This window comes from Gadus morhua, chromosome 2, assembly GCF_902167405.1.
Source record: "Gadus morhua chromosome 2, gadMor3.0, whole genome shotgun sequence".
NCBI lineage: Eukaryota > Metazoa > Chordata > Actinopteri > Gadiformes > Gadidae > Gadus > Gadus morhua.
The window spans coordinates 4,730,637-4,754,431 of NC_044049.1; the positions used below are offsets into that span (position 1 = coordinate 4,730,637).

Consider the following 23,795-nt stretch of genomic DNA (forward strand, 5'->3'; position numbering starts at 1 on the left):
TGTGAACACTTTTGTGTCATGTGTGTGACGTGCAATCTGGTTGCAGAGTGACATAAGAAAAGATCTGATGGTGATGCTGCATTACTCCATATCTGCGGTAATGCAAAGTGGTGTGCGTGTGCGCTGTTGTTGTTGCTGAAGATCAACTGTCTTGTTGTGGATGTTATGCAGTAGCGCATATTGCGGCTGTGTTGGTTGTATCGGCATCTCATTTTGTGTGCATGTCGTATTTGGGGGTTGGCCGTTGGTGGAGTTCGTTACTGAAGGCCCTGACTTAAACCCCACGGTACGCTACTGATGTTACATGTACGTTGTGTGTGCTATACGTAGGTTATGTATACATATTAAACATATGGGGGCTCACACCTCCTCCTGCATGCCACACTCCAGCAGCATGGTGACGCAGGCCTCGATGGGGAACGCGATCTCCCTGCCGCTGATGTTCAGATGGTCCTCCAGGGACTTCCCGAAGGACGGCTTCTCCACCCACGCCTCTGCACCACAACAAAGGGGGTGCTAGCATCACACTCTGCTCCACGCACAGGGGCTGTTAGCATCACACTCTGCTCCACGCACAGGGGCTGCTAGCATCACACTCTGCCGCACAGGGGCTGCTAGCATCACACTGCACCACACCACAGGGGCAGCTAGCATCACACTCTGCAGCACAGGGGCAGCTAGCATCACACTGCACCACAACACAGGGGCTGCTAGCATCACACTCTGCTCCACGCACAGAGGCCGCTAGCATCACACTCTGCAGCACAGGGGCTGCTAACATCACACTGCACCAGTACACAGAGGCTGCTAGCATCACACTGCACCACAACACAGGGGCTGCAGTGCTAGCATCACACTCTGCGCCACAACACAGGGGATGCTAGCATCACACTGTGCAGCACACCATAGGGGATGCTAGCATCACACTGTGCAGCACACCATAGGGGATGCTAGCATCACACTCTGCCCCACACCACATGGGCTGCTAGCATCACAATGCATCACACCACAGGGGGCTGCTAGCGTAACACTGCACCAGTACACGGGGGCTGCTAGCATCACACTGCACCAATATAAAAGGGGTGCTAGCATCACACACTCACCACAACATAGAGGCTGCCAGCATTATATTCCGCACCACAACACACACACTCTGTGGTGCAACACATACCCATACATACCCACATAGCCCACACGTTCACTACACAGACACACCTGGATGCATGTGCGATTAAGCATTCACTCACAAACGTGATGAATATCCGAATCACCATGCATGACGAATGGAAAGCATACACTCACAGAGACAAACACTAGAAACACTGTAGGCTTTGGGCCAACAGTGTGAGTCACCTTGCTGTGCTTTAATCTGGGGCAGAACACTGTTGAGGATCTCTAACGACTTCCTGTGGTACTCGGCCTGGATTTCTATCAACTGGAAGCAGAAAGGAGAAATAGACATGTGACAATATTTGTAGCATCATTCAGAACTCACTCTAGAGGTGATTCGAAGGTCAAGACTCACCGTCTGAAAGTAATTTGAATAGTCCATTTCTTTGGCCACAAAACTGAACATGTCTGCTGACAACTGATCCTGAGAGAGGGAAGTAAAAGACAAGAACAGATTCAGCCGGGGCGTACAGGACGAGGCGACGATCAGACACGGCTGGGGGGGCTCCGACGAGTCACGCACCCTGCAGATCTCCATCCGGTTGGCCGCCTCCTCCATCTCCTCCCGGAGGGACTCGGCCTTGGCGCCGGGCTGCAGAGTGCTGGGGTGGCTGGAGGACTTGGACGACTGGTGGAACCTACGGACACGGGGGCATTCAGAACCAACAGCTCACACGACATGCAGTGAACCACCCCCTCCTCCTCCCCACCACGACCACCCACCCTGACATCATCCACCCCCAATACGTCTCGAACGGCCCCAAAGTGACATGTGACCTCCTGCGGGAAGGACCTAGGAGAAGGCCCGAGGTGTCACCTCCCTTCACCTTGTCCGGGAGGAGTCCATGTCCAAGACCAGCTTCGCTAAGTGCTTCCTCTGTTTCTGGATGTTGGGGATGTCCACCTGCATGATGGAAGACACACTGGATTGTGGAAAAACGCAAACCCGTTTTTGTGTGGAAAATACCAGGGCGGTTGGTTATTTTTGAACACTTAGAGCACAATACCGGCCTGGGTAAATAAAACATCGTAACAGTCTCTCCTCGCTTCACTAAGATCTCTGTAACTAATATACTGTAATTTACCTAAATTATCGACCAAATAAACACAGATTCCGCCAAAGAATCCTGAGCGCCTCCTTGCCTCGGATGTGAACCACAACAAAGATTAAAATGACCAGTAAAAGAGTTTCATTGAAGCCAGGAGCGACAATGGTTTAACCTCCCAGACAGCGGTGCATTAATAACATGGACTAATGTCGGAAGCGCTACAGAATCGGTGTATTTGCCAACACAGAGTCAAGCTCACGGCAGCAGCTCGGTTCGTCTCGGCCTCACCTCGGCCAGCACGAAGAGGGGCTCCACCACGTCCCTCTCTATCTGGACCTCGAACTGGAGCAGCTCCTGGGCCAGACTCTCCTCCGTCTCCCCGCACAGCGTCAGCATCTTCCTGTCCGTCGCCACAGAGTCACAGGGCGTCACGCTCCATGGGAACGCACGCGTCGATGAGGCAATCAATGAGGAAAGGTGGCCTGCGTGTGTGCGTGTGTGTGTGGGGGTGTGTGTGTGTGTGTGAGAGAGTGTGAGAGTGTGTGTCAAGTGCTTGTGTGTAACAGAGAGAGTCAGGAAGAGATAGCGAGGACGAGTGTGTGTGTGTGTGCGAGAGAGAGAGAGAGAGAGAGAGAGAGAGAGAGAGAGAGAGAGAGAGAGAGAGAGAGAGAGAGAGAGAATATGTGTAGAGCATGTCTACATATAGGCATAAAAGCGTTGTAGCTTCTCCCACTTACCCCAGGAGGGAGTCGTCCCCCAGTACGGCGGCTCCTTCCACCAGACACTGGGCCAGCATGGTGAGGGGCAGCTTCTTCTAAACACACAAAACACACCCTATTACGTTACCCTATTATTGTGTGTGTGTGTGCGTGTGTGTTGGTGTGTGACTGTCTGACTCTGTGTCTGTGTGTTTGTGTACGTAAGTGTGTGTGTGTGTGTGTGTGGCTGTGTGATATGTGTGTGTGTTTGTGTGTGCAGATGTGCTGCTGTGTGTAAGCATGTGCACACTGTACATGTTTGGATGTTGTGTGTATGCTGTGGGCGTCCTGTTGTTAGTTCCTTGTGCATCTGTCCCCTCTCTCTTTGTCATTCCCCTTACACGTGGGCCGCGGTACGGTTCAGTTTCCATCACAGCTCTGCCGGGGGTCTCGGTGTCTGTCATTGCCTACAGCGGTGTGTGTGTTACGGCGCGCCCACTCACCGACGGGGACTTGACGGATCTCTTCTCCCCCTCGGCCCCTTGTTGCCCTTGGAGACAGGCCGTCAGCTTCTTGTGAGTGCTGTGGGTCACCTGCTTGACCAGGTCCAGACGCTTCTCCACCTGTGGTCAGGAAGGACCAGCGTGGGCAGACACATACACATCAGCAAACCTGCAACCAATGAAACAACTAACCCTAACCCTAACCCTGTATGACACTGATAACAGATGAACTATTAAGGCTAAACACTTGTTGTTTTAATTTAATGAGTAGCAAGCTATAAGGCTTCCCGGTTACATCTTTAATGGCATCACTATTAATTCCTTGTTTTTTTTGGTGTGTTTTTTATGTGCATACACACACAGAAAGACAAACACACGCATACAAACCCACACAACATCTCACCTGTAACAGGTCATCGCTCAACGGCTCTGTTTTCTCTGCCCTGTTGAGACAAAACAAGACAAACAAACAAACTAGGAGTTAAGGAGGTCAATCAACATGTGAACCAGCAAACTGAAGCATGACAATGCAACGGTACTGGACTGCCTCGTGTGCTGTTCTGAGATGGCAAACCCAGGGAAACCAAAAAGCTTTTACTAAAGATGCATCGGTATCACGTTAATTGGCCGATAGCGATATGGATTATTTTGCCCATCATGATTTCATCCCATCACAATGACCTCATCAACAGTGGTGGTCCTTGCATTCAACATGAGGTAGGAATTCAACTCGCATCTAACTCGATAATGAGTCCCATGTTGTGCATGTCACTCGTCGCCTGGCTTCCATTGCTCCGGATCACAGCAATAACTGTTGGGCAATGCACACTCTCTCCCCTCCCCCCCACTACTGACGCTGAGCATCATAAACCTCATGTTCCTCGCCTCGGTGACCAGTATTATCTCCATGAGGGGGGGGGGGGGGGGGTTCCCCTCTCTTGTTCTGTGTCCCCAGAGATCTCACAGTGGAGCTGGATGTTCTGTTGATGCGGTCGGCGTGGTGACAAGGGCCCTGGGGCAGGGTGACGGGGGGGGGATTGAATGAAACAAGCCGAATGTTAAAACACATCTGGAGGGCCGGGGTGTCCCACTACAAACGAGGATGTGTGTGTGTGTGTGTGTGTGTGTGTGTGTGTGTGTGTGTGTGTGTGTGTGTGTGTGTGTGTGTGTGTGTGTGTGTGTGTGTGTGTGTGTGTGTGTGTGTGCGTGCACCGGCTGGCTTGGTGGTGTTAGTGTATCATCATCCTCTCCCTGGGACACTGAGGCACATTCTGCTAAACCCGCGGGACCTTTGAGTGATTCGCCGTGGTGTGTCCGTCTGAGGAGACCCACGATGGTTGCACAACATCCACAACAGCTGACTCCCACGAAGAAGGAATCGGAGCCAGATGTAGTGTGTTAGGAGTGACATAGGACGAGGTGAAAATGTTGCGTTTCTCTGAGGTCAACACAACTGGTCTTTGTTAGACTACAGCTCCCATTCAAAACCTTCTGAACGGGAACATGTGTTGGTGTGCCGAACGAACATTCAAACATCACTGTTGCTGTTTGAAATTCAGGATCCCAAAATCAGATCCTCATTTACATCCACGCATTTTTATTCCAATTAACTTTAAGCCGGATCTGCAAATCCAAAGGTTCTCGATGTCTCGTGTGGTAATGGTGGTTTAAGTTGGGTCTTGTGAGCACAGTCCAACAGCCTTTTACTAGGGTGGTGGTAATGAGCCTTAGGCCTTAAAGACACCCACGGCTCATCTTTGCCAAGCACTCTCCCAGGTCCATAATCCAGCGTGGGTTAATCAGATCCGGGGGGGGGGGGGGGTAGCATCAGGTACTTCCTGCCATGAATGAGGCGACTGGTACGGAGCCAAGGGAGCCTGACTCCAGGCAGGCTGACCTCTTGGTGACATGGGTCCAATCTGTCCCCCCCCCCCCTCCAAGTAAATTGCCCATCAGCCACACACACACAAACACACACACACACACACACACTCAAGAAGGCATCCACGCACACACGAGCGGGCACACACGCACGCACACACACACGCCCATTTCCCGTGCCTGTCTGCCCAGCCACTTCCTGGGATTGTCCCCCTACAAGACCTATGCCAATCAGCATAATAGCATTTTGTCAATTATCAAAATGCAATTCCGAAAAAAAGTATTTTTTACACGCAGAGAAAGTGGTTTAAATATAGCAGCGGCAGAACGGGCTTTATTGTTTGGGGATTCAACAGAAATACCCTGACGTTGACGGCACAAGGACAACATGCAATTTCCTCACGGGAACTAAACCACTCAAACTGTTCCTTTGAACGATGTCGACAGCCTTGCATCTGTGTTGTGTGTGTGTACGCAACCCCACAATACAAACATACAGCACTGCCCACGAATGCACGGAGCTCTAATGAGACGTGCTATCAACCCAGCGAGAGACGGAGCTGAGGGACATGCTGGAGCATGGGAGGAGTCTCTTGGGAACTGGGTCAACATGTGTGTTACAACAGAGCCGGCCTTCAGACGCATGTGGAATATGGATGAGAGCGAGAGGGAACGTTACGAGGGAAGGTATGGTATGCAAGGATGCTGTGTAGTGTAGTGTAGTGAAGTGCCTAGGGCGGGTCTATTCCCATCTGAGTGGTCCTGCGTTCACCCTCCAAGGTCTGAAGACTTACCTGTAGATCCTCCAGCGATTTGCCTAACCTCCACCTGCTCCTTAACAACCTGTGCCAATTAACCTTCACCTTGGGTACAAATAATCGGCTAACACTACATACTAAAAATAGTTAGAGGGATGAATGAATGGAATGTGGACCGACCAATCCCATGCCAGAAGGGAGACCACCCATCTTTGTTCCCGTCCCTGCTACGGCCCAATCAGCCGCCTCCTTGTACTCAGAACCCGGGAGGCCATGAAGCCACAACTGCTGCTGCTCTTTGTGGAGACTCCTTGAGACAGATGGTCACATGAGTGACTCCGGGTCCACCCAGGGGCCCCGGGCCCCGCTGAGCAGCTGGGAGCTCGTCACAGTCTCTCTGGCTTTCGGTTGGCTCACTGAACATGTCCCCTAGGAGCCTCTGGCACCCCACACACACACACAAGCACACACGTGCAGAACGAACACACACACACACACACACACACAGACCACACAGAACAAACACACAAACACACAGAACGAAAATACACACACACAGAACAAACAAACACACGCACACACACACACACACACACACACACACACACACACACACACACACACACACACACACACACACACACACACACACACACACACACACACACACACACACACACACCCAGCGTGGCTTGAGAAGCACAGCTGGGACTGAGAAACGGTTGAGGGAGGATCTTAAGCTGTGAGGGGGGAGAGTATGTTGGTTTCATAGTGAGGAGGACAGTTACATTCCTCTGGGATGGATGATGAATCGCTTGTTGTCGTGTGTTGTTAGATTGTGAGCAGTGTTTGTTTCCCAGCCAAAAGGTTGTGAGTTTCAACCCCACCCTCTGCAGTCTAGCCATAGGCATCCTTGAGCAAGGAGCCAAACCACAACCGTCTGATTAGTAACTTGTATCTAACACTTTATGTAGCAACCGCTTTTAACGAAAGTTTCGACAAAAGCGGCTGCTACTTAAAACTGTTAGACTGTTTGTCCTGTGACCAGAATCTAGTCCGTCCAACAACATTAAAAAGCTAGGGCAAGGGTTAGACAGCGGGCTAGCATTGCATTATAAGAACGTACCCCTCATCAAATAGATCTCCCAGAGGAAGCAGCACAACATATCTGAGTGCACGCTTCAGAGGTCAAATGAAGTCAACGTTGGTCTGAACATGAAGGCTGACAGAGGGGATCAAGGCGAGCAGACCTCCCTTCTGTGTGAGCTATGTTTGTGTTCGGCCGCTGGTATTTCCTTCCACGGAGATACCAGCCCAGCTCTTCATCTGCACGTCAACACGTGCGTCGACTCATAATGTAGATGTTGGAGCAAGACGTCACAGAACAGAACGGCTCCCACTGCTACGGGGTCTGTCGGATCTCGAGGTGAGGCAAGCCCGGCGCTCAAAGGTGAGAAGGTGACTGGTGGTTGTTCTGTGAGCGCGTGTGACGAGACTCCCAATGAGTCCTGAGGGAAAATACAGTGGGGTGGGGGTGGGGGGGGGGGGTCTGCTGACGCTGCCTGCGTGATCAAAATGCGACACACACATATACACACACAGGCAGACACAAATATGCTCTCAGTCCCTTTTTAAACACAGGAACACACACACATACTCACCAGCATAGATATACACACACGTGAACACACACACACACTCTGTCACTTGTCAACACAAACACACAGGAATGCTCGACAAACTGCCTTACACACACACTCGCACTTGCACTCGCACACACAATAATCAAAGCTATGATGTTATTGAAGAAGAGAACGTATTAGTCATCAGATTTATTGAACATAACTGCAGAATAAATGCAATGTTATTAGGGTTTATTTATGTAATTCCTGGGGAGGTCAGACAGGCCCATAGCTGTGCAATGCAAACCGACACAGGAGGAAGATAAATCAGCCCCAGAAATATTTGCTCTGACAAATTTCAACAACACCCTCTTAATGTCCTTAACATGCTGCTTAGTAACCAGCTGAGAGTTGCAGGGGATATGACCATCACACAAACACACACACTTAAATATACACACACACACACACACACACACACACACACACACACACTCACAAATAAAAATACAGACATACATACATACACACACACAAACAGACACCTAAAAATACATATACAAATACACAAATCCCTATACATAATAAACCACACACACACACACACACACACACACACGCACACGCGCACACACACACGCGCACACACACACACACACACACACACACACACGTGCGTCAACAGATATTTGTCTTCTCTTTCACCATGCTAATGCTGGACAGCCGGCTGCCTAGCCCTCCAGCTCAGTGCTGGCTCTCCCAAACCATGAATAATATATGTGGAAATAATCAAACGTGAATAAAACAGCATCCCCCTCTTTTCACCACGCTGGCCCCAGGCCCGGCCAACTGTCAGATCCGAGGCTCCCGTCCTACAGGTCTCCTCCATGCATCTTCGGAGTCACCTCACTCACAGGCGGGATGAGGGCCTCTCTCAGGCTCCCTCTACCTGACCCCGCTGGCCTGGTGACCAGCAGGCCCTGGCCTGGGCCCGGGACAGCGGCGCTGCCCTGGGGATAGTGGGGCAGGATGGTGGCTAGGGTCCCCACAGGGCACCGAGGGGGCTCCCTGCACTGGCACCAGGCCCCCAGCCTTTGTGTGTGTGTGTGTGTGTGTGTGTGTGTGTGTACGTGTGTGTGTACGTGTGTGTGTGTGTGTGTCTGCGCCCACTTGTGTGTGTGTGTGTGTGTGTGTGTGTGTGTGTGTGTGTGTGTGTGTGTGTGTGTGTGTGTGTGTGTGTGTGTCTGCGCCCACTTGTGTGTGTGTGTGTGTGTGTGTGTGTGTGTGTGTGTGTGTGTGTGTGTGTGTGTGTGTGTGTGTGTGTGTGTCTGCCCGCGCATGTGTGTGTGTGTGTGTGTGTGTGTGTGTGTATGTGTGTGTGTCTGCACCCGCGCGTGTGTGTGTGTGTGTTTGTGTGTGTGCATGTCGCGCTTTAACAGAGATCCACACTCATATCCACACTCAAGCCCATACACACACACACACACACACACTCAACCACTTCCACACTCACACACACAAAACCCATCGTGGTGCATTAACAGTATGGCACGCTCGCATGCACACAAGCACGCAAGCACATGCACGTACACTCTCATCCGCGCGCACACACACAACCCATCCATGGTGCATTAACAGTACTACACAGTCACATCCACACACACTCACACACACACCCCACACACAATCAGCCATACTACTAGAGAAGCAGTGCATAGTGCCTCGAACAGCACATTTCCCCCCCAGACCTTTGCAGGGTGAACCAGAGAGGACCTGGATGGGTCTCCTTCTAAACGACCGGGCTGAGGGGACGACCGACTGCAAGGGCGTGAGGCTGCTCCGACAGAGAAACCTACTTACTGTGGTTGTCCGGTAAACTAGGTCAGCGCTTTGTTAAGTATGCAAGAATAACCAAGGAGGAGTAGACCCACGACGGACAGTGCTCACTACTCTTTGTGTGTTTAAACAAAAGTCAAATACGAGAACAAATAAACCCAGCACCTATATACAATGACGAACACGTATACAAGAACAGCCACACATACACACATACACACACACACACACACACACACACACACACACACACACGTGTAAAAGGATGTGCACATTTAAGTACACAGACACCCTCGGGCACTTTCACCCAAACCCACCAGAGAGAGAGAGGAAGACAATGAGAGAGAAAGAGAAAAGGAGAGTGTAAAAAGGAGAGAGAGAGAGAGAGAGAGAGAGAGAGAGAGAGAGAGAGAGAGAGAGAGAGAGAGAGAGAGAGAGAGAGAGAGAGAGAGCAAGAGCGAGAGCGAGAGAGAGGTCTCAGATACAATGAGACACACAGAGAGTGTAAGAGAAAAAGAGACCCAAAGAGAGCGAAAAAACAACATAGAGAGACAGCAGTGTGTTATTGTTCATTACCTCATTTATGAACAATCTCTTTCAGAGTTTCTGCTTTCACTTTAAATTGTTCTATTCTATATAGGGCTAGGGTTATTAAAATCGTAATATCAATAGCGCATTTGAAATTGTAAAGGCCTGTATAAATTGAATCCATGCACATGTTTTTCTAGGCTACTACATTAAGAATCGTTCCGGAGAACAACACATCAAGGATTTATTTCTTTATCTTTACCCAACTTTAAGGGATATCTTTGTTCACCTTGAACCAATTGTATATATGAATGAGCTCATATCAACTCCCATAATAATAATAATTAAAGAATGCCCTAAAATACTTTGGCTCAATGAACCACATATATGCATACACGTGTGTTCACTGTAGATCTTTCAAGCATCCTTTCCCTCCTGATATGACCACAAATAATATACTGTAGATCCTTATCCATTTAAATATAGGTTCCAGATAAGCAAGCTTGTCCTGTCACTAAAAATAAAACCAAAAAAATGCTTAACCCAAAACGAAGAATGAACAGCACGGGACAGTTTTTAGAACAATGCATCCTGTTTTGATCGTGGTCTCTCTTTGTCCGCGGCAGGAAGTGGGCACATTGAGGGAGTCGCCCCTGGTCACTGGCTCTGCAGAACTAAAGATCCACGACGAGGATTCAACCAATTGAACATATGCTCGTCTCACAGCCTTGGAGCAGTCCCACTCTGAGGAACAGGGCGACCCAGTAACTAAATAAAATATTACATTATGAATAATAAACATTTTGCACGCGAAATACAAATGCCAAGGGTGATCTCCTGGATAAGATTTACAGAATCGCTACCAAGAACCTTCACCACAGACATGCATGTCCTTACATCTCCATAAAGTTGACTATAGCTTCATCGACATATTCCAGAGCTCTGTGCAGTAATGGCTTATGTAATCACTACCATCTGAAGAAAAGAAAAGGCACCATATTATCATCCCCTATGGAACAGCTATTTATTTCTGTCGTCACAGTAACTTCCATGTGTTATATCCATAGCGCATTTTCCCAGTATGGGCTTGGTGTGGAATTGCAACCGGCATCTACATTATGTCAGCTGCTGAGGTCACTTCCTGTTATAGGTGAGCTCATGGGCAGCAGCGGTCTGCGAGGCCTCTAGTGGCAAGGCCTCTAGGGGCCAGGCCTGAAGTGGCCAGGGACTCTGTGCGTGCGTCTCTGTGTGTCTCTGTGTGTCTCTGTGTGTCTCTGTGTGCGTGCGTGTGTGTGTGTGTGTGTGTGTGTGTGTGTGTGTGTGTGTGTGTGTGTGTGTGTGTGTGTGTGTGTGTGTGTGTGTGTGTGTGTGTGTGTCTTTGTGTGTGTGTGTGTGACTGTGTGTACGTGTGATTAGTGTGTGTGTGTGTGTGTGTGACTGTGTGTACGTGTGACTAGTGTGTGTGTGTGTGTGTGTATGTGTGTGTGTGTGTGATGGACTCGCTTCAACCCAGCCTGACCACCGCTGTATGCGCAAAGTCCACTGGGACAGACAGACAGAACCCAACCATTCGCCACAGAGACCAACGAAAAGACTGACGGATACCAAAACAAAACAATGGATGAGACCCCCTCCATCCTTTACAATGCGAAGCCTCCTGACCAAAGATCATCACCCCTCCGTCTCCCGTTACCACGGTACCCAGGGCTCTAGTCGACTGCGAGTGGAAGGCTGGAGGTGATAATCGGGGTGATAAGCAGAGGGGAGCGAGGTCCCTTTAAGAGGACCGCACCGCCGTAGGAACCACCGATGTGGAACCGGACGGACTGCCCCTTCTGTTCCCCGTTGACATCATCCCTCTGTGATGACCGATATGACTTGTTGACAAAGGCTCTTTATCGAAGAACAAAAAATAACTCTCGCGCAGCACTGAGAGGGGTCATGGCGTGGTGCTCATGAGTTTTCGTCAACACTAACTGTAGGGCACGCAGACGACCTGGTTCATTTAGAGCCGCCCAGGGGCATTGTGGGTAGTAGGCAGTAAGCATGTGTGTAGGCCCTAGTAACTCCGGGTTTAATAAATGATGAGTTCTTCTTGTTCCGGTACAATGAGTCCCCTCCCCTAACAGAAAGCCACGCGTTGTCACAGGGCCTGGGGGCGAGAGAGAGTGTGTGTGTACGCACTAAAAATATACCAAGTGTGGAGATGGGGCACTCACTGAAGTCCTAGAGAGTAAGGAGCAGGAAACGTCTTGAAAGCGAACGTCAATCATTGACTAGTCGATCAATCCATCTGTCGATAATTCAACCATTCAAATGTTTCAATTATCGGTGAATCATTTGACTGAATTATCAAGCATTTGTTGCTACAAAAATACTAGGCTTACAATGTTAATGCGTCGTAGACGTATGAATCGTAAGCGCAAAAGGGAATCGCAAGATTTCCTCGACAATGCAAACAAACGGGTTGTAGGCAGGGCTACAGTGAAATGAAAGGGGCTCATCAGATCATCTGTGTTTCTGAGAGGCGGCGGCGGCACCATCTCCGGAAATCTGCATGGTGCTGCTCTTGCCAAACGAAAAAAAAAAAAGGTGGGTTGGCAGAAACACAGAGGGAGCGAGAGAGAGAGCTAGAGACTAAGTGTGGGATGGAGAGAGAGAGAGTGTGAGTGAGTGTGTGAGAGAGAGATAAAGAGGGACCGAGAGTGTGAGTGAGTGAGCGAGTGAGTGAGCTCAGTGTGTGAGTGAGTGAGAGGGAGGGAGAGAGAGGGAGAGACAGTGAGCAAGTGTGTGAGAGATAGAGAGACAGAGAGAGAGAGTGTGAGTGGCTGAGTGAGTGAGTGAGTGAGCGAGCGAGTGAGTGAGTGAGCGAGTGAGCGAGTGAGTGAGTGAGTGAGTGAGTGAGTGAGTGAGTGAGTGAGTGAGTGAGTGAGTGAGTGAGTGAGTGAGTGAGTGAGTGAGAAAGTGAGTGAGTGAGTGAGTGAGTGAGTTGGTGAGCGAGCGAGCGAGTGAGTGAGCGAGCGAGCGAGTGAGTGAGTGAGTGAGTTAGTGAGCAAGTGAGAGAGTAATTATGGAAAGATACAGAGATAAAGACACGACGAGGCAAAACACTTCTGCCGTTACCTGTTTAAATGAACACAGGCTGACGAGGTCGGAGAATATAATGTGCCGGGCCGATACAGTGTGGTGCTGCTTTAGGCAGAAGACGTAGGCAAGGCAGACGGGCGACCTAAAGGGCTAATTGTGTTGAGAGATATGTAAAGGTATTTGGGAACGCAGCATGGAAGATACACAACTCAGGGAGAGTGGGAGAGAGAGAGAGGGTGAGTGAGTGAGAGTGAGTAGTGAGTGGGTGAGTCAGTGAGTGAGTGAAAGAGTGTGTGCGTGCGTGAGTGAGTAAGTGAGTGAGTGAGTGAGTGAGTGGGTGAGTAAGTGACTGAATGAGTGAGTGAGTGAGAGTGGAAGAGGGAGAGACATATATTGAGAATTAAGTTATCAGAGACTATGATGGAGTGAGTAAGACGGAGAGGGAGACAGAGATTGAGATAGAGAGGCGGAGAGAGTGAGAGATGAGAGAGTGAGAGATGGGAGAGAGAGAGCAGCTGTGTTCGTGTCCCCCCCCACCCCCACCCCCACCCCCACCCGTCACCAGAACAGCGCGTCGTGTTCTGCTCTCAGCCTGTGTGGGAGGTCTCTTACGCAAACAACTCAACACACAGCCCACATAGAACATGCAACATTGTCTTTATACACCTAAAACACTTGTTCATGCACAGTGTACATGTATGTATGGCATGCACACACAAACCCATTTCCCTTTTTTCACCCTCCATCAAATCATCCCAAACTAATTCCTTATGAAGCAAAATCAACGGACAGTACACTAGGTAGCATAACAATAATGATATAACAAATGTCTTTTGGCTCCTCTTTCTTCCGTCATAATCCCAGTTGGTTGTTACTGGCCAGTATAGGCCAGTTTATTTGTGATGCCTTCACCATGTGTTGCTAAGAGGGAGAGAGAGAGAGAGAGAGAGAGAGAGAGAGAGAGAGAGAGAGAGAGAGAGAGAGAGAGAGAGAGAGAGAGAGAGAGAGAGAGAGCAAAAAGATAATGAGAAAGTAACGGAGAGGGAGAGAGAAACGATAAAGAGAGAGAGAGAGTGATGGAGAGACAGAGACAGAGAGACAGAGAGAGAGATAGGGGGAGAGAGAGAGAGAGAGAGAGAGAGAGAGAGAGAGAGAGAGAGAGAGAGAGAGAGACAGAGAGACAGAGAGAGAGAGACAGAGAGAGAGAGAGAGAGAGAGACAGAGAGAGAGACAGAGACAGAGACAGACAGAGAGAAAGAAGAAGAGGCAGCGATTGGTCACTACTACTATATTTGAAGAAGGTGCGTAGCTTAGGCCAGGCAGGGAATATTTCTGAGTTGACCCCAGGCTGCTGCAGTCCGAATATGAAAGGCAAGGTACTGTGTAGTTGGGCACAGATGCCAGCCGACACAATCAAAATAGATCCAAGATGGACGACTTGACAGATACGATTTATAAGTCAAGAAAATGTTCAGACAGGGTTACAGATTTTCATTCCCTTCAACACGATATTGTGGTATATCCCATTAAGCATGAGGTATTTAACAAAGACCTAGAATAAATTGAATCCTCTTAACAAGTTGTCCTAGACCCAGATAGGCTGAGCGCTGGGCAGAATGAGAAATAGGTCAGGAGATACAGTATCGGAACCACAAAGTGATGCTCCAGGCTAGACATGCTACGCATTCCCCAAATTGGCTAGTCCACCGACTATTGAAAGGGAGAGGTTGTTTCTCCTTTCAGTCTCATTCTCTGAGGCCAGTTTAATTTCATATAAACTGTCTTGTTGGAACCGACACAACAAAATGTCACGTCAACCTATTTTACAAAGTTTTTCTTCTTTTTCAGCTCACTGAACGGTCACTGCCTCTGGTCTGTCCTCGTGTTCCTTAGTAATGGTTCTATGAACAAAGTTCCTCAGTAATGGTTCTCTCTGTCCACAGTTCCTCAGAAATGGTTCTGTGAACACAGTTATTCAGTAATGGTTCTCTCTGTCCACACAGTTCCTCAGTAATGGTTCTCTGACTTCATGGTTCCTCAGTGATGGTTCTGTGATCACAGTTCCTCAGTAATGTTCTCGAACCACACAGTTCATCAGTAATGGTTCTCTCTGTCCACACATACATAGGCTATACAACAGGGTGTTCGAGGCTCGAGGCTGATTGGTCCAGAGGCTGCTGTCACATGACCGTGTGCCACATGACCGTGTGTCACACCCAGGCAGCCGATCTGCAGCCCGGGGGAGAGCCAGAGAGAGATGCTGACACAGCACAACCGGGAGACTACTATGAAGGAAGACCTTCACTCTTTGGCCAATCCCTTTCAACCTACACACACAGGGTTAGGGGGGCCCACACACACACACACGAACAAACCGCGGCGACAACACACAACACACAACACACACACACACGTTGCGTTCCAAAGTCATTGACAGAAACAAGAAAATATGCAGTTTCCTCTGTACAGATCCATAGAGCATAAGCCTCTCTCTGCCCCTCTCTCTCTCTCTCTCTCTCTCTCTCTCTCTCTCTCTCTCTCTCTCTCTCTCTCTCTCTCTCTCTCTCTCTCTCTCTCTCTCTCATCATCGGGGTGAATGATTCATCCATCGGTGAGCCCCAGCACCTATCAGAATCCGCCGGCAAGAGAGCGAGGACTGGGCTGACAGTGCCTCCCTGGTGGGTATGGTACTGGTTGGGTCACAGAGAGAACTCACACACTCACACCTCCAACAGACCTACATCCGGGTCACCTTCAACACAGACCGCTCCATCACCCACAATGCAACAGGGGAACTCCCATGGTCCCCACCGTCCCCAGGAGCCAGGAGGAGCGTTGAGGGGGATTTCGTTGCCACACACCCACGCACACACCTTTATATTATTATATGGGTCGTTCAAGGACCTTCCAGGGCATGTTGAACCAATATTAGCCTTAAAGAAAGCATTAGAAGATGAATAAAAAAGGGGATAGTTGCCATGATTTGTGAATCAGAATGCTATTACATGTGGCTATTACACCCCCTCCCCTTAAAACTCTACTTATCCATCCCAGCAAGATGCCCCCACCCAGCCTCCGTTGTCATGACCACCACTGGGCCAGAACACAGAACGTCACGAGGATACAGTCACTTCCTCACCTCGGCTTGAAACCCCCATCTTCAGTCACAATGGGGAGCATCTGCAGAAAGGGGTGTTTATGCAACGAGCCTTCAATGCTCGTTACATAAACACTGCGTGTCTTCTCCCCTCTCTCTCTCTCTCTCTCTCTCTCTCTCTCTCTCTCTCTCTCTCTCTCTCTCTCTCTCTCTCTCTCTCTCTCTCTCTCTCTAACACGCCCAAGTAGGCCAGGTCTATGGGGCATGCTGCGGCCTGGCTACAGGAAGGCCAGCAAGGCCCCTGCACTCAGACTCCAGCCAACGTCTCGGTGTAGTCTGCTCCATATGGTCTGTTGTGCTGCAACAAGCCACACCACCTTGATGCACTTACATAACAGCCTAGAAAACAACAAGCCAGGGTGTGGAATATTTTAAACCGTTTTAAACACAGTGTTTGATGGTGTAGGCAGGAGCATGTGGGATGCATATAGGCTAATATATGCAGAGAGAGAGAGAGAGAGAGAGAGAGAGAGAAAGAGAGAGAGAGAGAGAGAGAGAGAGAGAGAGAGAGAGAGAGAGAGAGAGACACACGTACACACACACACACACACACACACACACACACACACACACACACACACACACACAAGGATGTTCTCACTCAAACTCGCCCCCCAATCATCACGCATCGTGATTTGTAAATATGCACACAAATACATGCAATGCACGCAAACACACATTCATACAAACACAAACAAGAGTCAGCCAGAACCGAGCACTATTTCCCTGCACACATGGACCACCCACACGCCTCCCACATATGTAACCCTAACCCTAATCTAACCCTTGTACACGCTAACGTTGTCTTAAGGACCGTCAAGTCTCGTGAAAGCATCTTTGGGAAACTGAATGAATGAAAATTGACATGGTGCGCAGATCCTGTGAAGTGCGTACCCTTTGGCCTGATGACACGCACGCAAACACCAGCCCACACAACACTCATGAACACACCCACACAGACCTATATATGCGCACACACACATGCACACACACACGCACACACACACACACACACACACACACACACACACACACACACACACACACACACACACACACACACACACACACACACACACACACACACACACGCACGCATGTGCACCCCCCGACCGAACACACACACACACCCTGTTAAAAGCACCATGTTCAGAAAAAGTAAAGCACGACCGTTGCACTGCAATTTACACTCCCACATGAAAAGCTTCCAGCTAAACATAGATGGCAACTTTTTGAGTGAGCCATATATTTCACCATGTGAAGTTTGACGTTTAGCAAAGAAAACGCAGATCACTCCACAAGCATGGGCCATTTAGGGGCGGAGATGGTTTGAGCTAAAATAGGTGGTTCCCCCTCACAGCTGCGTATGAAAACATTGCACCTTTTCAATCACGCAGCATCTTAAAACGCCGCATCTGTCCTTATCATGTCCACCTTTCACAGCTCCAGACAAAGTACATTTTGCAATGGATATTCTGTATTATTTCATTTCAACGTTGCCTTTAACGTTGCAGGCTACCCCCTTCGGCGTGATGCGTGTTGTTGAGAGTGCCTGTATGGGATGTATTTCAGGGGACCGGGTGGACTGCGCCGACACGCTGCCTATGCGGTATTCACCATCGCGCTACGCAGTCCAAATGAAACACATTATCGCACATTCATCCTTTTGTTTTTTATGCATGCACACGTTGAACACTGGAATTCTCCTGTGTCTAGTGTTCATTTATTAAATACACAGATACAGGGAGACACCCAGGATAACTCCAGCGTCCGCGTGCAAACATCTTAACGTGTGCTTGTGCGCGTGTGCGCGCGTGTGTGTGTGTGTGTGGGGGGTGTACAGTACAGGAGAATCCCAGTAGCTCGTTTCGTGTGTGTGTGTGTGTGTGTGTGTGTGTGTGTGTGTGTGTGTGTGTGTGTGTGTGTGTGTGTGTGTGTGTGTGTGTGTGTGTGTGTGTGTGTGTGTGCGCGCGGGCAGGCCGGCGTGTGTGTGTGTCTGTGTTTGTCTCTGTGTGTGTGTGTGTGTGTGTGTGTGTGTGTGTGTGTGTGTGTGTGTGTGTGTGTGTGTGTGTGTGTGTGTGTGTGTGTGTGTGTGTGTGTGTGTGTGTGTGTGTGTGTGTGTTAAATGCAATGTTTGCAGGACGCAGTAAGTGTGCGCATGGTTCTGATTGAGAACTTGAAGCTGGACCGGTGAGCAGATGTTTCCCTTTTCCCCCCCAAGTAGGCGATGCTAATAAACCGGGAGATGGTAAGACAGTAAAAGGGGTTCGCTTACCTGCCCACCGTTTGGTTGGCGAGCTGTCGCATCCGATTAAATTGCTTCTTCATCTTGTAATTTCCTAACGTTAACACCTACAGAGAAAAAGATTCCGCATTTCCCTCAGAATAGCATCCCCTTTCCATAGAGAGCCACCGCAGACAGTCCGCCCGGTCATATCGGTCCCCTTCTCATTGCAAATGCTAACGCGGAGCAAAGGTACATTTTTCTATCGTTTTCCTGTCCTTTCTTTCTTACATATTTTCTGATAGATTTTCTAGATATACATTTGCACCATAGCCGCACGCAGGGATGCTGGAGCGGTTCACATCTACGGGCTGCCTGGGCAGAGCGTGACAGCGTAGTGTGACATGGAACCGCTATGTTGCATTGCATTGTGGGGAATGTAGTGTTTAGAGACAATTTATTATACGCCTATGAGTGGCGTTGTTTGTATTTAGCATTTTTCCAGTACTACATACGAACTGAGGGCATAGCCTTCTACGTGTTATTGGAAGGAAAACCTTTGATTAATTCTCATTAGAATATACTGTATGTATTTATGAGTCAGGCCTTCAGGACGTAAAAATACATTCTTTCCGACAGTGCCCCCGGGTGGTGAGGTTGGGTAAACACATGTATATTTTAGAATACCGTAACATCGCTAAATGAGAGCATGAGACTAATACAGAATAAATGAAAGAAGATAATTTAATACAAATACATTTTATGTGGATGTATCATTAAAGAAAATCAATAAAGCCACCGTTTATTTCAAACATATAGGCCTAGGCCTTTTAAGGTTCCTAATTTTAATACAGCTTGAAAAATGATATAGGCTTACAAAGACGGACATCACGGTCCCCGGTTTCTTAAATGAAATCTGCGTTGCCTTTAGAGTAGGCTATTCCTCCACAAGGGGGCAACATTGCTTAAACTTAAACTAGCCTGTGTTAGGTGCAGTGCGATTATCCATTAACTTTTTTGTCTTTCCCCTAAATTAAAACCCGATAGGTTAAAATAGTTTTAATAAAAATATCAACATAGCATAGCATCAATTTATCTCGAGATAAGCTCTCATGGCGAAACAGTAGACTACTACTTGATCCAGGGTGTAATATAAAAAAAACGTGAGACACATCTGGTGTGAAATGTACTAAATTCCATAAATTGTCAGTATCTTTCCACTGTTTCAATTAGTAATTCAAGAAATCACACATGAAGAGATGTCGGAGCCCATCCAACTTTCAATATACATTTAAATATTCTAGTGTGACTGCACAAAACGTGGAAGGCTCAGAAAGAACATTGAAGGTGCACTTGTTTGGCCACGGTTATTAAAATAGAAGGGTTTTTCCTCGTTTTAATTGCACTGTGAACAAGAGTACGCAACGTAGCCGTCAGTCTGCAGTTAGCGAAACACTCCCAAAGACACAGGATCGGAAACCAAAAGCAACAGGTGGGGGGCACACACTACCCCTTCTTACCAGCACCAACACCACCAAAACCTTGATCACCAGCTCCAGCACCACCCCTGGATCAGAGGGGCCTGCGGGTGTAAGTGATACAGGAGGGGTGGAGGAGGGAGACGGGGAGCCTGCCTGTGGAACACTATCAGATTAGCCTCATTAATCTCACCGTGTTGTGAAATTGAGACTGCATCCCGATCCTTGAACTCGACCCTTTGACCCTGATGGCTCATTTGTTTTCATTACCCCCCCCCCCCCCCCCCTCCTCCTCCTCCCCCTCCCTTGCTTGCGTTCAGACCAGTAAGGACTGACCAATCCCCGCGCCCCTACTCGCCATCCCTCACCCCCTAACCAGCTCCCCTCCTCCCCCAAACTCAGACACCAGCACCCACAGCTCTCCTCTTTCTCTCCCCGACCCCCAACAGAGAGCACCCTTAAGCCGTAGTCTGAGAACTAATTGTGTGTGACCCTCACATGCGCTGCCTGCTAAATGAACTTTTCGTCGATAGTGATGCCTTAAGAAAATAAAACGCTAGCCTTATTTATGCAGTGACGAATGTATAAATCAAATTAAACCATCTGTAGTTTATTATTTTGGAGTACACATTTAGGAAGAGAAGGGAATGAATAAATCTTAATCGAGTATTTATTTGTTAATCTCCAGCTCCAAACCTGTGAACATTTAACGTCTGTTAAAAAGGTGTGTGCGTGCGTGTGTGCGTGCTTGTGTGTGTGCGCGTAAGGGGGCAGAAGCCGGGGAATAACTGGCTACCAATGGCACACTCCCCAGTTAGCCCTAATGGGAGCCTCCGTCAGGGTTGTGACCTTTCGACCCCTGGCGACCCCCCCCCCCCCCCCCCCCCCCACACACACACACCTTGGCCAGCTACCACCGACACGCTCAGAGTGTGGACCTTGATAGCAACCAGCAGTGCAGAGCAGCAGAGTATCTAGTATCCAGACATGTTATTAAGAATGCACATCACCTGTTACACACCCTCTAAGCACATGTTGTGCACAAACACACACACACACACACACACACACACACACACACACACCGTTCAAAACGTTCTTTCATCTCGGGTCTGTGCTTCAATCAAAGTGAGGATCCTTCAGTCGCACCTCTTCTTTAAAACCAACAAACGCAATTAGTGTGTGTTTTACCGAGGAGCTAATCGGCAAGTCGGAATCTGGAGCTAAATGTGATTCATCTGACACTGAGGCTACTGTCTTTATCTTCATTCATACATACAGACACATACACAAACACACACACGCACACACACACACACACCTACACATTTGTGAATGCACATACATTTGAGCACACACGCATAGACACATTTGTGTTTGCACAGAGACACACATACACACAGATTTGTGCTTGCACAAACACACCCACAGATTTGTGTTCACACATACACACACACACACACACACACACACACACACACACACACACACACACACACACACACACACACACACACACACACACACACACACACACACACACACACACACACAAACTGAAGCATCACATTACCTAGATCAGTCAGCCAGAGTGTGTGGGGCGGGGCTGCCAAGTCTCAGGTCTGTCATTTGAAGAAAGAAAGGGGGTGACATGTTCATCACAGAGAGGAGGAAGAGGAGGAGGAGTTGTTCACAGCTGCGCTCTGTCTTCCTGTGTCGGCTCCGCCCACTCCCACCTGCCAGCCAGGGACACCCTTTATGTTCACAACAATCAGAATGGTTTTTATTACGTAATATTCAGCCGACACATGACTAACACATTGTCAAATCTGCAGCTTCACACGAACGGTAGGATAAAGAAAGCAGGGGATACAAGGGGTTGTGCGTCTTAATCAGGTGCGCTCTCACACAGCTGGGTGTGGCGGGGGATCCACTGTGCGTTTCCCACCCCAGGGCTGGCGGTACAACCATGGGCCCAACTGGGCAGCAGGACTGGGTGTTGGGTCTTTGAAGGGCCACAAGGGCCATAATAAGGCTCAGCCGAGCCAGCGCCAGTTCTAATGAACACGTTGTGACATCTGAGGAGGGCTGGTATTACAGGTCCGAAGCTACTCCCTAAAGCCCTGTTTTAACATGCAGGGAATAATGGTCATCCCCGCACGGTTTAGGTGCAAAGCACAGGCCGGGCTCTGTAGTTACCTGGAAGGAGCACTTAGGCTGATCAGCTATGCTATGCTAAACTATGTTAAAATATACTAAGCTAAGTTATGCAAAACTATGCTTTGCTAACGGTGCAAGACTAAGATGATGTCATATGTAATGTTCACCCGTGGCAATTTATTTAGTCCCTGGAGGACAATACAAATACAAGCTAATTGAATACATATCTCCAATGATTTGAACAATGAACAATGAAGAAAAGCACCAAAATAAAACAAAATAAAACAGACTAATAAATTATACAAGAATAACAGACCAGCTTGTGCCCCAATTTTTTACAAAGTTGCTTCCTTCCTACACGGAATACTAAATGACTTCCAAGTAAGAGGTGAGGTTAAATTTACACCTCGTATTAGCTGGAAAGGTGCCATCTTTCACAGCGCGACCTTCAACACTTCATTCTATGGAGACGTGAGAAGCAGTGAGACTTTCTAATTGTGCTGAGAACCTGTTGAGGCAAGGAATGTGAGGAACAGCTAACATGATAATACACAAATTAAAAATAACTTTTTCAAACTTAGATTTAGATTATTTGGCTGTACTTTTGGGATTTGATTTTGATGGCCACAGAACTCCAATCCATAAAGTTTTTTATTGATTTATTCTTGTGCAAACACAGCTGAGAGCACGCGGTGGGAAAAATAGCGTGTGTATGTGTGTGTATGTGCACTCAGTGCACTGCTGCTGTGGGCCCTTGTTCCTATCCACCACCAGCTCCACCACCACCACCTACATAACAACCACCGTCCCAACACACGCCACCTACAGTTGAAACCTAAGTACTAACCCTAACCCTAACAGAATCATTGGTTAGGGTGGGGCAAAGTCTCGCTGCCTGTCTGTATTTATGGTTTTAGGAGGCTGCTTCTCTGCTTGTGTGTGTTATTTTACGAGTAAATGCATGGATGTATGGTGTGTTCTTTATGGATTTGAGGCAGAACACAATCCTGCAAAGTCATGTGTGTATTTTTCTTTGGTATTCTGCGCTGAATAATACAGATATAAGATGGATTTGATACACATAGAGCCTTACATCTGTTTATGTAATTATAACAAATCATGACCCCCGCCCTAACCTTTATTTGTGAACTTGGCCTTCAGCGATCAGTTTGCTTTCTTACACCCACGCACACACCTACACAATCACAAAAACAGACCCACAAAAAGAAACTTAGAAAAAAATAAGTCTTAATACATTCACTCAATGGACGTTCAACGCACACACACAAACACACACACACACACACATACACACACACACACACACACACACACACACACACACACACGCAGAGTGAGCAGAGTGAGCAGAGTGAGCATTCCAAATGGAAGCAGCACGCGGCTACAGCGACCTTGAGGTAGCCTTGGTGAGAGTTGAAACCTACTCGGCGCAGTTTTTGAGCGCTCTGCACGCAGTTTTGAGCGCTCTGCACGCAGCCTGAATGACAGGCCCCCCTTCTCCTCATCTCTCTGGAGGCAGGCGGCCAGTAATAGAGAAGCAAGGAGGGTTGGGGAGGGGAGGTAGAGGAAGCCATTCCTTTAAGGGACTGCTATATAGCGACACTTAAAGACTACAATCCAAGA

At 48.5% G+C, this 23,795-nt stretch overlaps 1 protein-coding gene across 6 annotated transcripts in view; it reads right to left on the reverse strand.

Annotated features, from left to right (window-relative positions):
• arhgap44a (Rho GTPase activating protein 44a) overlaps positions 1-18,912 on the reverse strand; it is a 33,940-nt gene extending 15,028 nt beyond the window's left edge. For 5 of the 6 annotated variants that reach the window (XM_030344376.1, XM_030344374.1, XM_030344377.1 and 2 more), the window contains exons 1-10: positions 18,565-18,912; positions 3,824-3,863; positions 3,421-3,540; positions 2,957-3,033; positions 2,508-2,619; positions 1,998-2,074; positions 1,694-1,808; positions 1,526-1,594; positions 1,354-1,435; positions 367-494 (exon numbers count right to left, since the gene is read on the reverse strand). In XM_030344376.1, the coding sequence (XP_030200236.1) occupies positions 367-494; positions 1,354-1,435; positions 1,526-1,594; positions 1,694-1,808; positions 1,998-2,074; positions 2,508-2,619; positions 2,957-3,033; positions 3,421-3,540; positions 3,824-3,863; positions 18,565-18,617 (873 nt within the window). In that variant the 5' untranslated portion in view covers positions 18,618-18,912. The remainder of the gene's footprint in view (positions 1-366; positions 495-1,353; positions 1,436-1,525; positions 1,595-1,693; positions 1,809-1,997; positions 2,075-2,507; positions 2,620-2,956; positions 3,034-3,420; positions 3,541-3,823; positions 3,864-18,564) is intronic. The other variant, XM_030344373.1, reaches the window with a different exon arrangement.
• Positions 18,913-23,795: the final 4,883 nt, after the last annotated feature.